A 23,229-nucleotide genomic window follows, 5' to 3' on the forward strand; every position below is an offset into this window, starting at 1 on the left:
GCCCTGGGATACCCACAGATTAAGGGGGGCTACCACTTGGTCTTCCTCTGGAAGTCCTGTGGTCTGTACAGCCTTCCCTAGGGATTATCACAGGGTTCTTCCTCAGGACTTTGGCCCTGCCTAGGAAGTCTAGTGATCCCCAAAACCGCATTTTCTCACAATTTGGGGAAGTCCAGTGATCCCCAAAATTGCGTTTCTCACAAAGTCTACTCAGGAGGAGTGGGGAAATCATTCAGAGCACAGGGAGGAGAAATGATGTGCGAAGAATCACAGTTTACTGGCTTAGCCACCTGAGTCACTAGACGTCCCCAAACACCATCTTGTTTGTGAAAATTTATCATACCGTCATCACAGGGCTGGGCAAAACCTGCCCATGATAAAGACTACGGATCTCAAGAGGAACACAGTGTATCCTGGACCGACTTCCACATGCCCAGAGTCCCTGGATTTCTCTTAGCCCACCTCCCTCCCCAAGTTACTGAGGAAGTGAGGCATTAAGGAAAGAGCATTTCACAGGATACTGGAGATTAGGGGGTTGAGACTGACTCTATTAAATCAAGATGGGACCTTGAACTTTACGCTCTGCCTGTTTGAGCCTCCAGCACAGTCCTCTGAAAAGCAGAGGGTTCACTCGAGGATTTCTGAGGGCTCTTTCAATTACAAGGCTGGGGTGGGAGAAGTCGCTAAGTCACCCAAAGAAAGTACTTTATTTCCTGAGAATGAGAGAAGTCTCAAGGGAGGCTAGAAGTAGGTAGGTGCCGATGACAAGCTCCTCGAGGGAAGGGTCAAGTTGTTTTCATCTTTCTTCTAGCCCCTATTCATAATGACGCACAGGAAACTCTCGACAAATGTCTACTGGCGGGGGGGGGGGGGGGGGGGGGGGGGGGGGGGGGGGGGGTGATGAGGTTTCCCTCAGCCCCAGGCAGTGGCCTAGGAAACTAACTTATCTTCTAGGAAAATTTTGAACAGAACCCTAGCTGAGGCTTGGAGCCCAAGACAAAGTTTCACTGAATGTCTCTCTCATCTAAAATGTAAAGTGCCCATTCATAGTCATCAGCAAGGGAGATTTATTTCTCTCCATAAAGTCCACAGATCATACACTGAGACCTGGAAGTCCCAGAGAATCCAGCCCTTCTGCTTCCTCGCCTCCCCCTGACCTGAGGCTGGGTGGGGCCCTACCAGGGACCCGGTAGAAAGGGATCCACCCTGAGTGGGAAATTAAAATAGAGTGCTTATAAACTCACAGGATGATTTAGGACTGGAAGAAACCTTAGAAATCATCTAATCCAAATTCCTTATTGGACAATCAGCAAGAATATATTAAATACCTTCTATGTGGCAGACATAGATGAGAAAGCCATTTCTGACATATACTTGCGTGACCTTAGGTGAAGTCATTAAACCTCTCCAGGCCTCTGTAAAATGAAGGATGTTGGACCAGATGGCCTCTAAGGTCATCTCTCACTCGGGATCTATGATCCAAGGAGGCCAAAGGTTTACTGACTTTGTACAAGATCCCTGGTTAGTAAATTAGAGTCTGGATTCCATCCCAATGCAGACTAAACCCTTTCAGCAATTCACCAAAAACAGCCCAGACCCCAAGAGATGCTTGCCTCTTTAACTGATAAACTTTTTTGGCTTCCAATAACAAAGACAAGCATCCAAACGTATGAGCAAGAATGAGAGAGTACAAAATGTGCCTGTTTTTAAAGACCCCTCCTGGCCCAGCCCTTACCCCAAGCCAGGGAGATTTCACGGCCTTTCACAAGTAACCCAGTCTAGTATAAAACAACCCTTCCAAAGTGGGTGTTCCACCTCCAATCTAACTCCATTGTTGTTCACTTCTTTCAATTATGACCCCATTTGGGGTTTTCTTGGCAAAGATACTGGAGTAGTCTGCCATTTTCATCTCCGGCTCATTTTACTGATAAGGAAACTGAGGCAAACTAGGTTAAGTGATTTACTCAGGATCACAGAGCCAGTAAGCGTCTGAGACAAGATTTGAACTCAAGAAGACAAGTCTTCCTGACTCCAGGCCCAGCACTCTAGCCACTGTGCCACCTAGTTGCCCTGCTTATAAACTGCTATCCTCAGTACTCTGGATAACCTTGTTTATATCTGCACTCCAAAACACATGTAATATGTGGTAAATCGAGCAGGCAGAAAGGAAGGGTGTTTCTTGGGTATTTTTTTTTTGAGGGGAAGGTGTCAAGTGCCTACATCTTCACCAGGTCATAAGATGGTTTCTCTTCCTGTAAGACTGTGATTCACCGACCCAATACCCTCAGACTGAATTCTTTCCCAGGATCCTTGGGGAGACAGCCCAGAGTAGGGCACATTTACAGTGCCCTCCCCATGGACAAGAGAAGCGCTATTTTATATACCATCGTTCCTTTTCCTTCTGATCACCACCATGATTATAAAGCACAGTCAGACCTAGCAACCAATTTTTCAGTACCTAGCACCAAGAAACATGACTAGTAACTAATACCAGAGGACTATTATCCCATGACACATCTTTCTAGAGTCTAGATTCTAGAAAATCATTAGACCCGTGATTTTACCAAGCAGGGAAAACCCAGAGAAGGAAATTCCCACTACCAAAGGGGATTGGTATCTTCCCTTCGACTTACAGTCTGCGAGAAATTAGCAATAATAAATATCAGCTAACATTTATGTAAAGGTTTATAAAGCACTTACCTATAATATCTCATCTGAGCCTCACACCAGCCCTGTGAGGTAGACACCATTATTGCCACCCCCATTTCTGAGATTCTGAGTTAAGTGACTTGTGCAGAAGTCATACAACTAGGTGGGAAGCGTGGAAGGTAGGCTTCAAGCTTGGGGTTCTTGAATTTCAGATCTAGGGCTCTCTCCACTCCAGCGCAGAGGTGCCTAGCTAGGCAAAGAGGTGAGCCGGTGTGTGTGGGCAGTGCGATTTGTACCTAGATTCTCCTGACTCTAGATCAGCTCTTTAACAGTTCTTTGCCTCCGTGTCTGCGTTCATCATTAGACAAAAATCACGGAATGTTAGAGATGAAAGAGACACAAAAAACCATCTAGTCTAACCTCCTCCTATCAGAGAGGAGCAAAAGCTAAGGACTCCGATCTTGCCTCCCATTCGGAAGTTTTGTCCATTATACTACCATGTGGAACAAGCTAAAAATATAGCTCCAAAGCAAAAGGTAGAATAATACTTAAACAAGAAAAAAAGAGAGCTTATATAGGGCAGTGGCAAGTGTTCTGAGTTGTAACCAAAGGACCTGAGTTCAAATCACGGCTGTCCTATGGACTATATTTTCCCTCTCTATGAAGGCTTTCGTTCACTTCTCTATAAAATAAAAGGGTTGGACTAGACCATCACTAAGGTCTCTTTCAACTCTAAATCCTGTGCTCCCTGAGGAAGATAGGTTACGAGCTCTTGGATGAGGCCATCAACTAAGTCCCCTATAAGCCCACTGTACCCTGTCAGCCCAGCCATTCCTGGGGCTCCCATCTTCCTAAGCCTCCAGTCTTCCCAGGGACCCCAGGCCCCCTTGACGCTGCTCTCACCAAATTGCATCCAGTCCCATTCATTCAGGCTGTCCATCTTGTGGCAAAAGTCCTCCAGCACCCAAGAAGGAAGCTGATAGATATATTGGGAAGTCCTGGGGCTCCGGAGAGCAGGTGGGTGTGGCAGCAGAGGTGGCTGCAAGGTCATTTTCCCTACTTCCAATAGTTTCCAGTCTGCTATGATCAAGGCTCTTTCCTCTCCACAGCCAACAGCCTGCTGGGACCTCAGATCTGTTCTCTCCTTCCAGGAGAAGCAACTGAGCAGCTCCTGGGCTAATGTTACTCCTCCTTGTGGGGGAGGAACCCAAACAGGGTGTCCCCTTTGTTAACAGCAAGGCATTGGGCTTTCAGGTTCCCACTTGTCAACAGGATGTCTGCTAGGCTAATTTTCAGCCCAGTATGAGTCAGAAAGTGGCCGGCACCAAGCTTCTTGACTCAGGGGAGGAGTCCCAAGGGGAAGGACTCTGGTAACTAGCTGCAATTTTCCAGGAAGTTGGGCTGAGCTAAGCTAAGCTGGGGTGAGATGAGCTGGACTGAGCAACACTGCCACCAAGCTGTACCTCAGAGCCATAACACAACAGTTCTAGCCAAGGGCTCACTGCGTTTGGGAATCCGTACTCGAACCCAAAAGATGGAAGGAATCAGAAACGAGGGCTGAGCCCTGGGATCTATTACTACTTCCTAATTAGACTACTTACTAGCTGGGAAACGGCACAAGTCCTATGACTTCCTGAGGCTTCAATTTCTTTTGCTCTCAAGCCAGGCTAGTAGGCTACTATCTCCTCTGTTTTGAGAAAATGACTGGAGCAACATAAGAAGGACTTTGAAAAATATAAATTGTTATACAATCCATGCCTCTCATTTATAGATGATAAAACTGAGGTCCAAAGAAATTGAGTGATTTTTCCTAGTGACAAAATTAATTAGTGGAATACCTGACATTGAGAGTCCAACTGAACAGAGGCTCAGAATCTAGCAAAGTGATTCGGTTTACCCTAAAATGGGATTTATAGAGTTGAAGGGGACCTTAACTAGGACCCTTCAACAATGATGACCTGAGACCAAGGGAAGTTACTTACAAGTAAACGAAAGAGCCAGGAATCAAACAGAAGTCATCTGACTCCAAATCCAGTGCTCGTCTACACCATGCAGGACAACCACTGTGACTAAGAAATCTTTGTCCTCAAGTGGAAAGATATATGGGTCCAAACATAAGCTCTAAGTTGTGGGAATATAGCTACAGCTTCACATTGGATGGGCAAGGAGGAAACAGAAAAACAGGGATTATAGTGGTTGGCTCCTATTAAGCTGAAAGCAAAGACTGGGAAAAGAACTGAGGGTAAGAAAGGAGGGAACCTTGGGGTTAATCAAAAGCAGGAGCCAGGGAGAGCAGCTAATCCTGGTATCCTCTCTTTGACTTGGGCAAGATAGAGAGTCTCATATATAGCATTAAGTTCTGATTAGACAACCGATGAATCATGAAGTGGTGGCATTATTCGGATTTGTACTGATGACTCCCATTGGGCTAGAACCAATTACCATATTTAATATAATCAAATATTTTGAATTTCGATACATGTGACTACTTCATTGGATTCATTATCTGAGACTTAACTAACAAAATATGCATAGCAGTACTGTGTGAGAGAAAAAAAGGTAGGTGCCTATAAATTGGAGAATGGCTAAACTATGGTTCATGAGTGTAATGGAATATTCTTGGACCCAAGAAACAAATATGAAGCATTTAGAGAAACATGTGTTGTATGTATGAAATGACACACTCCATTCTGCATCTGTTGCTCTCCCCGGTTTCAACTCCACAGAACAAGATGCCTCTGCCCCCTTTCCTGCCCCTTTCTGTGTTTTAGCTCCCTCCATTTGACTGTAAGCTCCTTGAGGTAGGGACTATCTTTCTTACTACTATTAATTATATCCACAGCACTTAGGACAGTGTCTGACACATAGTAGGCACTTAATAAATGTTTATCAGATTGGATTGGATGTCAAAGAAAGCAGAACACAGAGAACAACAGACACAACAGCAATAATGTAAATAAAAGTCATTAAAAGGCAGTTGAACACTGGGTAATTGCAATAAAAAGTCTTGGTCCCAGAATACAGATGAAGAAACAATTTCTTCCTCATGGTAGAGAGATGTAAGACTATGGGTGTGGTGTTGCACACACTGTCAGATGAAGTCATTTTGTTGGTCAGTTTTGACCTAATGTTTTTATTAGTTACAAGAGAGGATTCCATTGAAAGAGGGGAAGCATCTTGAGAAATAACTAATACATAAAAAACAAAAGGCATCAATAAAAAATTTTCAAAATAAAAAATAATTCACTGCCTAGGGAATGAAACCAGTTCAAGAAATTCTGGGCATAGTCAGTCATGTAACATTTAAGCACCTACTGTGTGCCAGGCACACAATGCCAAAGCAACTACCTAGAAAATTCCTTGTTTCTTCCACAATAAAGGGATGGAGATGGCCTCCATGACCTAGGGACAAAGCAAGATGGCACCAAGAACAAAAGTCAGATTTAGGAATTAAAGTGAACCAAGCTGGATTCTGCAAGTAAGCCATGCAGCCGTGACTTGTTATGCTTTATAGTATCTGAATCCTGAGATTTCTCACGCTGCTGTAAAGGTCTTGCACTCTAGGTGGTGGGAGGAGCGGGACTGATTTGATTAACATTTCCAAAGAGCAACGGGTGAGTGATTAGAACACAGGCTAAATACCTGGGTCATGGGAGAAGACAAAAATCAGCAACCATGGAAGGTTACTTTGAAGGGGGACCCTTAGAGACTGTTCAATTTAACTGCTATATATCTTGGAGGGTGCAGCATAGAGTTTTTCCTTGAGATAATACTCAGAGTCAATAAACATTTTTACAATATATTAGGCATTGTGCTAAGTGCTAGGGATACAAATATGAAAAAAGACAGTCCCTGCCCTCAAGGAGATTATAGTCTAATGCGGGAAGACAAAACACAAAAGAAAGCTGGAAAATAGGGTGAAGGGAGGGAAGAGAGGTCACCTGGCATGAGGACATGATGGAGGAGTTAAAAAACAAATTCCTAAATGAGTATAGCCAGAGAAGCCAAAATGAGTGCAGCTGGGTAGGAAATGAGATATCTGACCTGCTCCACCTCCTTAAATGGAGCATGAGGGGTTCATGGCTCCACCAGCTAATAAGAGGAAGCTGCAGATACTAATGAGGTGTGAGTGACAAGGCTGATTGGATTTTGCCAGATAATGCAGAAATCATCCAGAAATGAGTGCAGTTGGATGAGAAATAAGACAATGTCTGAGATATCTGTTCTGTCTCCCCTCCTTAAATGGAGGTTGAAGAGTTTATGGTGATCTGTGGTTTCTTTTGATTGGCTAAAAAAAAAAAATTGGACATGACCAATGTGGGAATTTGCTTTGCTTGACTGCATATTTGTTACAAAGGTTTTCTTTTTTTTTTTTAATTGGGGATGAGGGGAGACTGAAGATAGGGACAGCATTGCAAAAGAAAGAAAAGGTCATTGAAGTATTTTTTTAAATGCACAAATGAGAACACAAGGAATCATAGCTAAGCTTGACAGCTTTGAAAGTTAAATGTCAAATTTTTTACAGATCTCAAGGAAAAGGAATTTGGACCGAATGGAGATTTGTCATTGAGGGTACAACCTCTTCCTCCGCTCATTTTATTTGGTGTTTGTTAAGATCAGAACAAAAAAAAAAATTCTAAAAAAGTGTGACTTTTTAAAATGGACTTCCCAGTGTGGGTGAGAACGTCCTGAATTTAAGAGTGCCTGAATCAACTACCAGCTGGCCAGCAATAGGTTTCTTTAACAGCAGACGTATTGGAGGAGATGACCCCACTGCCAGGTCACCCCGTAGCTGGCAAACTAAAGGGAGTCATGTTCGGGCTGACCAGATCTTGCCTTGAGTTACTCAGAAACCGAAGATCAGAGGTCAGTGCAAAGTATCTGTTCCACCACAGTCCCACAAAGGGCCTCTGCCTTCCAAGGAGCAGAATGAATGTCATGGACTCTTTGAGATATTTTTCTTTTCAGTATTTGTCAGTGCATGCCTGTGGGTTTTTTTGGGTGATGGAGTTGTCCTATGCCCGAGGCCCGTATTGTACAAGTACCTTTTCTAGAGTTACCTCTAGGTGGCGCAGCAGAGAAAATAGTGACACGAGGTGTCAGGAAGACCTATTTTGAATCCTGCCTTAGGCAGTCACCCAGAGACCCTGGATAAATCACTTAACCTCTGTGTGCCTCAGTTTCCTTCTCTGTAAAACAAAGATAATAGCAACACCTCCTTCCTAGGGTTGTTGTAAGGATCAAATGATATAATATTTTGCAAACCTTACAGTGCTAGATATGACCTGGGGGCAGACGGTGATGAAATGGATAAAGTGCCAGGCCTGGGGTCAGGAAGAGGAGTTCAAATCTGGCCTAAAATACTTACTAGCTGAGTGACCCTGGGCAAGTCACATAACCCCTATTTGTCTGTTTCTTCACCTGTAAAATGAACTGGAGAAAGAAATGGCAAACCACTCCAGCATCCTTGCTAAGACAACCTCAAATGAGGTCAGGAAGGGTTGGACTCGACTGAAATGACTGAACAAGATATGACCCAGAACTAAATTTTGTTTCAGAGATTTCCCTGGAGTTGTTCTCGGGTTGAGCCAAAAATATTGGCATTAGGATCCCCAAACTGAACATACATGTAAGCCCGGAGCCACTTGGAGCCTCCTAGATCATAGAGTATATTCATGATCTCTTCAAATCACGGTCATCAGGGTGTTGTACTGAGCACTGGACTCAAAGCCAAAAACACTTGGGTCCTGACCTTGCCTCAGACATTTATTAAATGTCTAACACTGGGCAAGTGACTCAATTTCCTCTTCTGTAAAATGGGGATAACAGCACCTATTTTTACAGGGGTGTTGTGAGGTTCAAACACTACTATTCGTTGTGATTTCTACTTCCACAACATCTCCCCCACCCAATCTTTTCTCACCAATTACATGCAATTAAATAGCATTTGTTTTCCCTCCCACTTCTAGCTCCCACCTTGAGGAGAGGAAAAAGAAGAAAACCCTTAAAACAAATTAGGCAATTTCCTACACATTGACCACGTTCAAAAATGTGGTCTTAATCTGCATCTCGAGTCCTCTGTCAGGAGGTAGGCGGCATGTTTCATCTTTGGTCCTCTGGAATCATGGATTGCCATTGCACTGATAAGAGTTAATATGGAACTTTTTCCCAAAAAAAGCACTGCAAAGCTTCTTTTTTCCCCAATTAGCTGTTAACTGTTTGCCTTCTAGTTTTAACTGCATTGGTTTTGCTTATAAAAAAAAATATTTTAGGGATTTTTCTTCTCTAATGCCACTTGGTCGAGCCCTCAATGGTTATGTTCTCCGACCTGCCTTCACCAACAGTGATTAGCATACCAGTTCCCTTTAACCACTAAACATCAATTAGTTTTTACAAAGGGATATTTACTTCAAAGATATAGCAAGAATAAAAGTATAAACATCTTCGCACCACACCATGGCAGTACAATCTCCCAGATCCCATCTCAGTCACTGAGGGCAGTGGGCATGACACTCTTAGCACAATTTTTTAATATAGCATTGGTCCCACCAAGTTCACATTCAGAAGAGGCATGAGTCATAGCGGTCCTCATCTTGGCCACCATGGGCTGGATCCTGAAGGTCACTTATTGCTCCATGGGGCATCAAGGCTGAACTGATTGAAAAACCCAGATGCTGTGCTGCCTGATCTTCTGAAAGTCCTGAGTCTAGAGACGTCAATCCCTTCACCTTAAAAAGGAAAAAGAACAACCAGTTATGGACAAGAATGGGAGCCTGTGTTCATGGGGTCATATGTTGGCCCAACCACATGGTTAGTAGACTGGCCAGTTACAAAGTCTACATATGCTCAGGACTCTCTAAGCCACTCCCATCAGACACATCAGACTCCCAGAAGGTTCCCTGGCCTTGTCCACATGTGGAGAGGCCATCCCAAGCATTCTCAGTATGTACCTGTTTCATTTTACATTCCTCTAATTTATGACCTTTTATCTCTTAAGACACAAGTCCAGTGGGAGCTTATCTTGGTATATGGTGGGAGATGTGGATCTTCATCCAATCTCTGCCATCCCACTTTCCATTTTTCCCAGGATTTTTGTTGGAATGGCAAGTCCTTACTGGTAACTGGGGTCTTTGGATTTATCAAACACTATACTACATTCATTTGCTTCTGTACAGTTGTGTACGTGATCTGTTCACACTGATCGACCCCTCTACTGTTTTAATCAGTACTAGAGTTTTGTTTTGTTATATAGTTTGAGACTAGTACGGCTAGGCAGTCCTCCTCGTTAGTTTTTCCCTAAAATGTATTCAAAGTCTTCCACCAGTCTTAATTGATGGGGACACATGGCTTGAACCTCATTGCTGGTGCTTCCTGAGGACCTAAATACAAAAGCCAGCATAAGAGGAGTCAGAGGCCCCTCCTTCAGGCTTAATAGCAGGGGCAGGGAAGCTGCTGTAGCCTCAAGTAGACATACTTCTGTTGACTGCTAGGCAATCTACAAGGGTCTCATTTTGATCCTGAATCACTAGAGGACCTGAGTGAGCCCTGGCCTTCTACAGGGTGAGCCCCTTGCTCTTCGGAAAATATCCCAAGAAACCATCTAACCCTACCTTTTATTCATTTCAGTTCTGCTTTTAAAAATGCAATCCGATTACATAAGTCCTTTCAGAGTCACATAGGGTTGGGAGAGATTAAAACCTCAGTGGGATGGGCACTGCATCATGAGTTTCCTTTAAAGTTATATAAAGAGAAAGCCTGGGAAAACATCACCCCATACAGTTCAACTTATCCAGTCGTCTGATCCGATGGGGCAACTTAGCAGGCCAGTTTCCTTTGCAGATGCCCATCAAGTGAGGCACATAAAGGAGGGCCAATGACCTAGTGGCTCACTCACACAGAGGACTGAACAGCCACCTTCACCTTCATCCTCCTAGAGATGTTAATGAAATACTGGTCCTAAGCCAAAATGAAGCTGTTTCACAAAACTCTTGTCTGTGATGCTACTTTTGAGAAAAACAATTCATTTCTTTATGAGCAAGGGGTCTTGTCCACTTATCAGAAATCCATGGTATTAGTTTTAATTGGGTCTTGTCCAGGGTGTATCACGTAGGCAGCAAGGCAGCACAGGAGACAGCACTGGCCATGGAACCCAGGATGTCTCTGGACCCCAGGCTGGCACTTTCAACGTTCCTCAGCCTCAATAACAGAAACTACATCCCAGGTTTCTGGCGAGGGTAAACTAAAATGAGATCTTTAAGGGGCCTTCATAAAAACTGCTATTATCGTATCTGCTCTGCTATGGATACAAGTGACTTCAGATTTTAAGACCCACAAAGACCCAGGGGACAGCCATTGGTCAAACTTTTCATCTCCCCTAAAACACCAGCTTCATGTTCGATATAGTCAGCTTTATCGATGTTCAGTGCCCTCAGAGCTGACGTTCTATTGGGGGAGTTAGAATGGGACCACAGAGTCTCAAAATAAATATGAAACAAAATTATTTCTGGGATGGTGAGAACTAACAACTGGAGGGATCAGGTCAGGCTTCATGTAAAGGATAAGCTGAGCCTCGGAAGAAGCCAGGGATTCTATGAGGCAAAAGCTGAGGAAGGTCTACACTGCAGGCATGGAAAATAACCTGGGGGAAAAAAAAGCAGACATAGGAGACTGAATGTTCTAGTTAGAAACAGAAAATGGCCCACTTCAGCTGGTATGAATAAGGAAGAATGATGTTATCTCCAAGGTGACCATGACGAAAAAGGTTTCACCTTCCTGGATTGCATGACAGGGACACCTATACCACTCACTTCACACTAATATAGTAAGAGCTAACATTTATTAAAGCTCCTACTGTGTGGTAGGCATTATCTCATTTGATCTTCACAACAACCCTCAGGGGTTCCCCATTTTACAGTTGAGGAAATTTGAGAGAAACAGGTTAAGTGACCTGCCCTGTGTCCTATGGTTAGGAAGTTCCTAAAGCTCCGATCCTCCTGACTCCAGGTGCAGCATTCTATGCAATGAGGCACCTGGCTGCCCGCATGAGCCTCCCATAAGACTCAGATGAGTAATATATGTAAGCCACTAAAAGACTATGCAAATATTGGCAAGGCTCAGATCCTTTCTTTAGCAAAATCGTCATCCAAAGTTTTAGGTATTCAACCATAATCTTTGTATATAGTATAACCAAAGTTTATCTGTTCAATTAACTATCTGAACATGACTTTCTCCATCTGGGCCTGGACTACCTCTGCCATACCAGCCTTCTCCCAAGCCACTCCTTCCTGGGCTTCCTTCAGGCACTTCCACACTGGGAAGGGGGTCTTCTGTGTTCTTTATCCCTTAGGCCACAAGGTACTCCTTTCCACACAAAGTACTGGGGAGCTAGAACCATCTGTTTGCACAGGGCACAGGAACTGTGAAGCCTGAGTATAAAGCAAGCCTTCATTATTCTCTGACTATACCTACCAGTTCGTCTCATTTTCCCTTCACCTCCAACTTCATATTTACACCATTACTTAACTTCCCCAGCATTTCCCAATCTTTCTAATTCCTAGACACTTAGCTCTCCCGTGATATGCCATATTTATGGCAATTTGTGGGGAAAGGGCGGGGATGGCTGTGTTGAATGATAAGGTCCTAAGATGATGAGCTGAGTGTGACTGAGGGACCAAGGAAAATGTGAATTTTTGTCACAGTTGCTGATGAATAGATAAAGAATGCAGTATGTAAATAGTGCTGCTTCGGATGGAATTAGGAATATGGAGGACTTAAAAGCACAAGAAATAAATAGAAACAGGAAAACAATGTGCATAATGGCTACAACAACAAAAAGAACAAAACAAGGCCTGGCCATGGACCCAATTCTTTATTCTGCTCAGTATTGTTTAACACTAAACTGTAGCTTAGACAAAAAATTGTACAATCTCATTAAAAACGACAATAAGAGTTACAGAAATATAAACAGAAAATGCTACATGCCAGGCAGCCAGTGCTCCTCGGACAGCCTGTATCAGAAGCAATACTCAAAGTACATGATTCAACAAGGAGAAAAAAATTCATTGGGAATGAGAGACTAACATCAGAGAGAGGCTTTAAGAAAATCAGGGGCAGATCAGTTGGGGGTGGGACCTGGGACTTCGAGGATGAGAAAGTAGGCTGTGGTCTTCTCTACCACCATCTTAGCTGCCCAGGGCACTGAGCCTTCTAAGGGATTTGCCTAGAGCCTGTCTGTGTCCTGAACCCATGGTGCCCTACTGTATCAGAAGGCAGAAACCAAGAACAAACTCACTGACTCCCCAATGTTTCCTACTCCTTTCAACATGCCTATCTCTGCCCTTTCTACCAGCACAGCACACCTTTGCCTCTGTTAAACCTAGGGAGTCATTACCTTCCCCACCCCTGGCTTATACCATAAGCCATTGGAAAAAAAAAAGACAATTCGACATGAAACAAAATGAGAGCGGTTAGCAAACACTGAAGACCAAGTGCTCTAGGACTTAAACATGAAAGGAAAGAAAGTGGAATTTTAACGTGAAGGTGTCGTGGCATGGCTAAACCCTAAATGCACTCCTTACTTCATTTGGCTTCTGCCTCTGCCAAGTCAGAGCACAAGGGCTCCAACAGTCAGTATTGGGTACTCTATTACCATGGAAAAGGAAAATAAATGAAAAAAGGTCGACCTTTATGGATTGTCTCTTGGAAGGCTTGAAATTGATGAAATTAAGTCCAGTCCACAACACAGAAGTTAAGTTTATAAGGGATAAACTGAGGTGAATTCACAATATACCATATATATATATATCTATACACACATACATACACACATAGTCCTTTAAAATGCATAGTAGGATAAAAATAGAAATATAAAAGCATTTCCTCAGGTAGAAAAATTACAGTGGATGATTAAAAAATTGTGCTTTTTGAAATATGATGGCATAAATGAATACATATATATCACAGATGTATTAAAAAAGAAAACTATACAAACAACATTCACAGTACTATGAAGTTCCTACCTTCACAGTCGTTGCTTAAGGCTAGAATGAAATACAAATCTTGATAATGCTCCCTTGTTCACTGTGCAGAAACCAAGATGAAGCGTAAGACAGTCACAGCTTAGAGACACTTACACGTGGTAGTATTGCCCTGGCTTTTTGAAAAAACATAACTTAGAAAATTACAAAAAGTGCCTTCTAAAAAGTGACTGCCTCACAAAATGAAAAATCACCTTAGTTTTTACAAGTCCCACTCACGAAAAGCTTCCCAAACACTTTCAAATAAATAACTCATTATTAAAACCTATGCTACTAAGTCTCACAATACAATATACTTTTAGTGTTTAGTAATATGCTTTTCCCCCACACAATACCCTTGTACGTAAGCAATCCTGAATCACTAGGAGTCAGACACTTAACCATCTCCCATAAACACTCCTCTTAATTTTTTCATACAAAATAAACGTTTTTAAATTCTATAATTCACATCAATTACCTGTCTAGGTAAATCCTTATTTCCCACAAAGGAAAACATGGATTATGTATGTACAATACTGCCTTACAGAGTAAGAACTAGCCTAACTGATCCAAAGGCCCCTGGGCCATAGTCCTCACTTCGTAAACCATAGTAGATCACATACTCAGAGCTAGAAGCTACTACAAAAGTCATCTGGTCCAGGGTTTTAGAGTATCCCTCTTCAGGATAACCAGACTACTGAACAACAGCCAAGTTACCAGAAGGTAGATGATGTTCCCCTAGAGGACACTCATTAAAATGCATTTTGTGTTCCTAAGGCCTCAACATAACAAGGCCTAATGAATCCAATCACAGTTTACCATATCAATAACAGAGTTTAAATGTTAATGTTCTAATTCTTGAAGCAACCATACCACTGGAATAAATTTGACTTCCTGAAAGTGAGACACCCTGAAAGTGCCAGTAGTCACAGTACCATGGCTAGAGAAAATCAATGAATGCCTTCCATAGCCAAGACTTAGGAGTTCCTGTCTTAATCTCCATCCCCTTGCTGCTCAAGGTGCTCCAGGGAAAGTCTCCTGAGGTCCTTCTGGATGTCTGGGTAGTCTTCCAGGTCGTCATACAGTGACCTCACAATGTCCAGTTTCCTGTAGTCCTCAGGCTTGACTAGGCAGCGAACAACCTGAAGACACCTCTCTTTCAGTGTATAAACTGCAGGGGAACAAAACCTCAGTAAAAGCAATTCATTGTAGAGAATTCAGGTCATGCATCATTGGGCTATACCAGGGCTGGGAAGCCTGTAGCCTCGAGGCCACATGTGGACCTCTAGGTCCTCACAGGCAGTCCTCTGACTAAATCCAAACTTCACAGAAGGAGGCCACAAGTTCCCCACCCCTAGGCCATGCTATTTAAATCTAGCCTGCAAAAAGATGGGCTCCTCTAAAGCTGCCTTTAAAGGAATTTCTGCAGATCAAATCAGTAATTCACAGATATGGCACTGCCCCTTACCATACCAATAGTTTGGCTAATAAACAGAACAGAAAAAAGAACGTGTGTGTGAAGAAACCTTGCAGGTAAAATTTAGAGATAAGACTATGAGGAGGGTGAGGTAAAACCACCCCTCGGATAAATCGAAATAACCTGTTTAAAGGCAAAAGATAACTGAGGATGGCACTAGGGTGTCTCGGTTCATTTGAATGTGACTATTTTTAGTGTGTATGGATAAAACTCACGAAGTGGTGAATCAAATAACTAAAACCAGGAAGCTGATGAGATGACCAAGGGGGAATGCAGAAGGTAAAAAAGTAATAACCACTATTAGGCCTGTACAAGCATATAAAAGAAAGAGGAAAAGGACTCACGCACAAAATTATTTTTAGCTCTTTCTGTAGTAGCAAAGGTCTGGAAACAAGGAGAAGGGAGGAGTGAGCATTTCTAGGGGGTACCTACAATGTGCCAGGGCCCAGTACTCTATCCACCTAGCTCCCTAACCCTAAATGGCATATAAATATAATAGAATATTGTTGCTCACTAAGAAAAACCGGGGCAGACTTATACAAGAAGGTGGGATGGAGTCAGTGAAGTGGGCAGAGCCACAACAATTTATCCCCAAACAGTATAAAGTCATGAAGCCTTCATTCTACCTCATCTACATCTTGATAGGGATGTACAACATGGCCCACATTTTCAGACAGAGTCAATGTGAGAAATTATGTCACGACGTAGGTGCTATTATCCTCATTTTACTGTTGAGGAAAATAAGGCTGAAATCAAGTGACTTGCCCAGCATCACACAGCCAGGAAGTGTTTGAGGCCGGATTAAACGCTCATCTTCCTCACTCTTAATCCAGAAATTCAACGTGTAACTTTGAAATCTGTCCTACTTTTCCCCATATTCTTTCTGGCATTCCTTCTGTTCAATTATCAAAATTTTTCCTTCCCATTCCCCCACTTTTTTAGGGGACGGTGAGAAATAGCAGAGAATGGAAGGCCCTTGAGGCATCTTTATTTAAAAAAAATGCTGCAACAGAAAGAAACAAGCACAGACAGGCCAGACAGTTTGAAAACTATATATACTTACTAAGAAAAGCAAGTTGCAACATAATAGTGACCTCCAATTTCATATACAATCCTTTTTCATTTCTACTACGTTTATGGAAATGTCCGTTTTATTTGGTATTAAGGTTAAAATAAAATAGGAGGGAAGAAAAAGCCCTCCGACTGAGTTTTGTGAAATGCCTCCTGCTCCTAGCCAGACCAAGCTCAGACCAGCACAGTGATTCGGGTTATAGACTGCAACATAATTAAACAGCTGCAGACTATAAATGCAATAAAAAGAAATTTACTTAACAACCAGAGATTTTAAAGGATGAAAGTATTAAAAATAGACACTGTCCCATTCTGCCTCTGCATTTACGCTGGGCCAGAAAGAGCCGTTAACAGGGAGAGTCATAGGAATTCTGATGAACTTCAGATGCCCCAGTCCTAAAAGGCTGGGCTTCTAATGGCTCAGGCAACAAGGAAGCAATGTCAGAGGTTCAAGTGCAAGTCTCCCAGATCAGCTAAAGTTTGAGGACCACGTCCTTGACTCATTAAGAGGAAAGCATCCACATCTACCTAACGCAGACTGGGCTCCTACCACACTAACTCAGTGGACAGTAATATGGAGTTCCAGCAGAGATCAACCCAAGGAGACAATGTTGACAATGTCAAAACCAAAACAAAAACCCCAGACAAAAAAAGAATGTGAAGACAGAAAAGCAGCAGTGGGAGGTGGGGAAATGGAAGGCACTGCATGTAGATAATGGTGTCCAAGAGTCTGGTGGAGAAAAGGAGAGAAGCTACAGGAAGCTGCTTCTAGGGATGGGGTTCTTTTGGGTTTGTTTCTTTTTTAAAGGTTAGGGGCTATGTGGGAGAGGTTAGGACGGCAGGAAAGGAGCTTTAAATAAAGGAAAGTTACATCTTACCTGGAAGTGTGATGTTGGCAAAAACAGGCTGTCCATTTTCATTGAGAGATGGCACAAATAATTCAGTCTGGTTAACAAGAAGTCCATCACCTGTATTGGCATCTCTGAATAACCAAAAATGACCTGTAGTAAAATAAGCAATTGCTGGTTAAGTCTGATTATGCCCAATTATGAAGTCACCAATTTATTTTCCCTCTCAACAATTTACTGGTACAGGTGTCCCTGGGCAAGTCACTTAAACTCAGTGCCTTGGGACACTTTGAAAGGCTAATGTTAAAGATAAAAAGGTCCACTCAGAAAAGCTACCTCCCAGGCCCAAGGTCACCAAACCAGCCAACAGCAGAGGGCGGAGGACCAAAGCCCAGCTCTTCCTCTCTCGCTGGGCTTCTTCCCTAGCCTCCTAGTCTATCTATACTGACCCAGAAAACAATTCCTAGCATATAAGCAATTCTAAGTGTCTCCTCACCAGGGCCACTCCAAATGAGAGTAGCATGAGCACTTAACCTGGATTCCAGATTTAATCTTCAACACTTCTGAAGTATTCTGAGAAATTTCCTTAACTTCTGAACCCATTTCTTCATGTGTAAAATGGGGGTAAATCATTTTTATACTACCCACCTCACTGGCTGGTTGTGAATGGAAAGTACTTTGTAAACGTTAAATACTCCATTATGCCCAGGTGGCACAAATTTATGTGTCAACAATATATAAATGGGAAGCTAATATTATTCCAAAAAAGAACAGGAATATAGGATACTTAAGCATTAGGCCTACAGTAGAAAAAGACAATTGCTGATTCCTTTGAGGGATATAGAATAAGAATAAAGGTGGCTTAAGAGGAAGTAATCTAGAAAGACTAAAGTGTATTATAAAAGAAAAGCAGCAAATTTAAATGTAAAAAAGTAGTTGAGAGGAAAATAATCATGCTTAAGAGAGGAAGCTGGCAATCAAGGAAAGAATCAACAGAAAGGGGACAGTAATGGGGGTAAGAGGGGGCCTAGGAATCAGCACTAAAATAAAAAAAACTATCCCGCCCTGATATAAGCATATGGTACAGCCAGACCTAAAATGGTGCATGTAACTCTTAATTTGTGGTCACTGGCCTTTGTAGCAGATAGAGGTGTGGAGCTGTCTCAATGACCCCTTCCCAACCACTTACCCATGCCCAGATCTCCATCCTAAGAAACCTACACTTGACCCTAGCAACCCCTCAGCCTCTTATCTCTCCTCTTTTTCTATCAAACTCCTAGAAAAAGCTGCCTAGACTCTCTGCTTCCATTACAATCTGGCTGCTGCCTGCTGTCCTCAGTCAACTTAAATTGGTCTCTCCAAGTTTACCAATAACATAACTGCTAAATGCAAGGTCCTATGAGTGCTCATCCTTCTTGACCTCTCAACAGCCTCTGACATTGCCTGCAGCGGCTACCACCGCTGCCTCCTAGATATTCTGCTCTCTGGGTTTTGAGACACTGTTCTGTTTGGCCAATTCTTCCCCTCCTTTGCTGGATCATCATCCATATCCCTCTATTCAATGGGTTTATTCCAGGGCTCTGTCCTGGACACCATGGACTCAATATTCTCTACAGGGTCTACATGGCTAAGTGGATAGAGCATCTGGTCTCCAGTCAGTAAGATCTGAGAGTTCAAATCTGGCCTCAGATACTTACTAGGGATGTGACTCCTGGACAAGTCACTTAACCCAGTTGGCCTCAGTTTCCTCATCTGTAAAATGAGCTGGAAAAGGAAATGGCAAACCACTCCAAGTATCTTGACCAAGAAAACCCCCAAATGGGGTCATGAATAGTCAGACATGACTGAAAATGATTGACCAGCAACATACAGGTCTATATATTCAGTCTCATAGGCTCCAATCCGAGATCACCATCTCCAACTGGATGTCCTTGTAATCTTAAACTCAACAAGTCCAAAACCAAGCTCTTTCTCCACCCCACCCCCCCATTTTAATTAAGGGTATTACCATCCAGGCAGCCAAGTCCAAAACCTAGCCTAGGTCCGACTCCTCTCCCTCATCGCCCAATCCAATCAATTGCCAGACCTGTAGATTCTACCTCCTCAATCTCTTCCTTTGCCCCACTCACAGCCACCAAGTTTACCCCTCACCTACACTATTGCAAAAGCTTCCCCTCTACAATTCACAGCTGCCAAACGGAGATGTGTCAAAGGCGGCTCCGACCGTGGGGCTCCCATCCCCCAAAGCACCCCGGCTCTAAAACCAATTTTGCTCATCCTGGCTCTTGCCGATGCCTCTCCCAGGCGGTTCTCACAGCCTCGGCACACACCTGTCTGCCACACCCGGCAGGTATTCCCTCCTCACTTCCGCCTCCCCGGATTCCGAAAAAGCTCCGTTCACACGCCACCTGTCTTACAGGAGACCCACATTCCCTGCGGAGCATTTCTACTTTGCCTCTATCCTGTTTCGTGTTTATGAAAACTAAGTATGATGTAACATCGTTATTAACGGAAGAGATGCGTTGACCTCGATGTGTAGTCGTCCCCACTAATTCTACGAGCGCCCCGAGGGCAGGACACCCCCAGAGCCCGGGATGACAGCGGGGGAATGTACCGACGCCGAGCAGCATGCAGCCCGGGGGTGGGGGATGGGAGCCCCGCTCCCGCTCCCGCAGCCCCGCCCCGCACCCAGGTAGCTGGTCATCCTGCGGCCGGTGCCGGGCAGCAGCATCTGGTAGGGCGTCGGCTCCCCATCGAAGTTGACCCAGAAGGGGAGCACCTGGCGGCATGTGCGGTTACAGAAGATCACGGAGGACCGCTGCCTGCTGTGCAGGGAGCGCAGCCGGGGCGGCTCCCACGGCATCCTCGGGTCTCGCACCACGGAACGACCGAAGAGGCGGAGCAAGAGCCGCACGTCTCTGGGGCCACTGGCTCACGAGTCCGCTTCTTTCCTTTAGGGTACGCGGCGGCGACGTGCCCGACGTGCCCCGGCGTAGGGGCGGGGCCTGCGCCCGGGAGGGCGCCTGCGTACCCGCGCGGGGGCGGAACTAGAGGAACCATCTGACTGGGGCGGAGCTAGCGGGATCAGGGGGCGGGGCGGAGGCGGAGCTAGAGGAGCCGTCTGTCAGAGGCTGAACGAACGGAGCCTCCTGGCGGGGGCGGGGCGGAGCTAGCGGAGCCTTGGGTCTGGGGCTGGGGAGAGATCCGGGAGAAGCTGCGGACTCTGTAGGTGGGGTCTCACTGTCAGCCCTCAAGGTCGCCCAGGGTCCTCGAACCCCTGCTGCCTCTTCCTGGTGCATTCTTGTACAATTCAGGGGTCAATTCAAGTCAAAAAGCCTTCTTAGAGATAAGTGACACAAATAACCAAGCCCACACATTTAGCTTGCTTTAAAGTTATCAGTAATAATAATAACTGATAAAACTAAGCACGTTCCTGTTAGGGCGTTAGTTCCTATTAGTGCTGTTCCTATTATGTTAGTCCAAGCCATTCTTGGATGTTCCTGGTTGAAGTGTCATCTGCCAACTAGCATTTTTTAAGCTCCAGTATGTGCCAAGCGCTGGGGATACAAGAAAGGGGAGTGGGGAATCCCTGCCCTGAAGAAGCTCACATTCTAATGGGGGACCCATCAATCAATAAACATTTAGTAAGTGCCTACTCCACAGCCAGGCAACGTGCTAAGCTCTGAGGATACAGATAAAACCCCACAATCCCTACCCTTAGGAGGTTTACAGTCTAATAGGGAAAGATACATACACAAAAAACCTGAAAGGCTAGGGTGGGGAGGGTCCCTGTAAGGGTCCTCATTCTGAAAATGAGGATTGGGTGTTCTCTGAAGTCTTTTTCTGCCCTTTGATGAAGGGACACTTCTGGATTTGCAGTCAAAGTGTGATACTTGGAATTAAGATTGCAGTTTAGATCTATAATAAAGAACCCTGTTTTAGGACAGTTGTTGACCCCTCCCTGCATTACAGCACACATCCGTGTACCAAGAAGAAAATGCCTTGCCACACGTTCCTGCAGCCCCCAAGGGACCCCCACCCTCTTGCTTCAGCCTGAATTAACACAAGACTCTATCTCAAGACTCAAGCTTTAGGAACAAGGAACTGACCTACACCCAAAGTGAACAAACAAGTCTTGTTACCGGTATGTCCCTCAAGGCCCCTGTCCCCAAACAGTAAAATAATAAAGGCAACATGAATGCAGTTAGGCCTCGAGGAGCCCCTCGAGGTCTGTTCCTGTCAGCTAAAAGGATAAGGTTATACAAAGACAGACATTTGCTAACATCCCTGTTCTTGATTCTTGTGCCCAAAAAACCTTGTGCAATACCCATACAGTTAAGAAAAATATCTAACTGCTGAACCTCTACTTCTGTATAAAAGCTTCTTCTTGAGCTCTGTTTGGGGCCACTCTGATTTGGGTTGCTTGTGCCCCAGACAGCCGCCGGCTAATAAATTCTCCCTGATATTTTGGGGTTCCCAGCACCTCCAAATCACATCACTGCGGTTTCCAGCAACCTCAAACCACATCACATATATACATATAATATCAATCACTAAAAAACACTTCTTAAGTTCCTACTACTGTGCTAAATACTGGGGATACAAAAAGAGACAAAAGATAGTCTCTACCCTTAAGGAGCTTACAATCTAACAGGGAGGATAACACGAAAACAAACACATACAAAGCAAGCTTTATATAGGATAAATTCCTATTTAATAATTAACAGAGGGAAGGATTAGGGAAGGCTTCCTGAAGATGGGACTTTAGTTGGAATTTGAAGAAAGCCAGGGAGGGAAGCATCTTGTTTGTGGAATAGTCAGTGTCACTGGATCAAAGAGTACATATTGTAGAGTTAGGTACAAGAAGGCTGGGAAGGTAGGAGGGGCATAGGTTATGAAGGGCTTTGAATGCCAAATGGAACATTTTGTGTTTGATCCTGGAAGCTATAAAGAGTTACTGGAGGTTACTGAGTTAGAGGTGTGACATAGTCAGAACTGTGCTTTAGGAAAGTCACTTTGGTGGCAGGACTGGAGGATGGACTTGGAGAGGGGAGAGACTCGAGGCAGGCAGACCCACCAGCAGCTATTGTAATAGTCCAGGTATGAGATGATGAGAGCCTGCCTGCACCAAGGTAAGAGCAGAATTGGAGAAGAGAAGGAATGAGAGGAGAGTCAGTCAGAGATGTTGCAAAGGTGAAAATAACAGGCCTTGGCAACAGATTGGATATGGGAGGTGATAATGAGGAGCTGAGGAAAACTGGGGGTCTGGGAGAGTGGTGTTACTCTCTACAATAACTGAGAAGGTAGGAGGTGAGAGGGTTTAAGAGGAAAGATAGTGAGTTCAATTCTGGAAGTGTTGAGTTTAAGATAGGAGGCAGTTGGAGATATGAGATTAGAGGTCAGAAGAGAGGTTGGGGCAGGAAAGGTAGATTCAAGAATCCTCTGCATAGAGTGAGATAGTTCAAAACTTCACCCTCCTGATGCTATTGGTCCTCTTCCAGAATGAAGGATGAACAACTGCCACAATAACAATTTTTGGTTGCTTTTGTAAGATATTTTGGGGTTTAGGGCCTAGAATTTTTTTTAATTTAAAATTTGTTTAATTTCTATTGATTTTTTTCTCTTTTTAAAAAAGCTGGAATAATTTACTTTTTGTCCTGTGCAAGTTTTCACTTATGATTTCTTGAACTATAGCTCTGAAAAAACAGGCTTTAGAAAAGCCCATTGTGCCCTTTGACCCAGCAATATCACTTCTAGGGCTATATTCCAAAGAGATCATACAAGTGAGAAAACAACCCATATGTACAAAAATATTTATAGCAGCTCTTTTTGTGGTAGCAAAGAATTGGAAATCAAGGGGATACCCATCAATTGGGGAATAGCTAAACAAATTGTGGTATGTAAATGTAATGGAATCCTATTGTGCTATAAGAAATGAAGAACAGACGGACTTCATTATAACTTGGAATGACCTATATGAACTGATGCTGAGTGAGGGGAGCAGAACCAGGAGATCATTATACACAATTACAGATTCACAGTATCTGTAAGGACTAATTCTGATAGATTTTACTCCTCTCGTCAATGCAAGATTCAAAGACAGCTCCAAAAGACTCATGGAAAAGCTATGGTGGAAAAAGCTATGCACATACAGAAAAAGAATTATGGA

General features: G+C 43.8%; 2 protein-coding genes across 3 annotated transcripts in view; both read right to left on the minus strand.

Moving 5' to 3' along the window:
- Nucleotides 1-4,031, minus strand: part of IRAK2 (interleukin 1 receptor associated kinase 2) — a 49,542-nt gene extending 45,511 nt beyond the window's left edge. Inside the window, exon 1 of the mRNA XM_036738735.1 lies at nucleotides 3,553-4,031. Within this exon, the coding sequence (XP_036594630.1) occupies nucleotides 3,553-3,700 (148 nt within the window). The 5' untranslated portion in view covers nucleotides 3,701-4,031. The remainder of the gene's footprint in view (nucleotides 1-3,552) is intronic.
- Nucleotides 4,032-9,076: 5,045 nt separating this feature from the next.
- Nucleotides 9,077-20,015, minus strand: VHL (von Hippel-Lindau tumor suppressor). Of its 2 annotated transcripts, XM_036738737.1 has the most exons (4): nucleotides 19,749-19,980; nucleotides 17,091-17,213; nucleotides 14,600-14,835; nucleotides 9,077-9,377 (listed from the first exon to the last, which is right to left on the minus strand). In XM_036738737.1, the coding sequence occupies exons 1-3, from the start codon at nucleotides 19,921-19,923 to the stop codon at nucleotides 14,657-14,659; spliced, it is 477 nt and encodes a 158-aa protein (XP_036594632.1). In that variant the 5' UTR covers nucleotides 19,924-19,980; the 3' UTR covers nucleotides 9,077-9,377; nucleotides 14,600-14,656. The 2 variants fall into 2 exon arrangements, with proteins under 2 accessions (XP_036594632.1, XP_036594631.1); XM_036738736.1 differs by lacking the exon at nucleotides 9,077-9,377 and having other exon boundaries at nucleotides 12,496-14,835; nucleotides 19,749-20,015.
- Nucleotides 20,016-23,229: the final 3,214 nt, after the last annotated feature.

The sequence above is a fragment of the Trichosurus vulpecula genome, chromosome 9, assembly GCF_011100635.1.
Source record: "Trichosurus vulpecula isolate mTriVul1 chromosome 9, mTriVul1.pri, whole genome shotgun sequence".
NCBI lineage: Eukaryota > Metazoa > Chordata > Mammalia > Diprotodontia > Phalangeridae > Trichosurus > Trichosurus vulpecula.

What these genes read in the sequence shown, in the direction of transcription:
- VHL (XM_036738737.1), bottom strand. Translation starts at nt 19,923, where the DNA reads ATGCCGTGGGAGCCGCCCCGGCTGCGCTCCCTGCACAGCAGGCAGCGG. An exon ending in CAGGATGACCAGCTACCTGG is followed by an intron (nt 17,214 to 19,748) that starts GTGCGGGGCGGG and finishes ATTTTACTACAG; the next exon opens with GTCATTTTTGGTTATTCAGA. An exon ending in TGCCAACATCACACTTCCAG is followed by an intron (nt 14,836 to 17,090) that starts GTAAGATGTAAC and finishes GTTCCCCTGCAG; the next exon opens with TTTATACACTGAAAGAGAGG.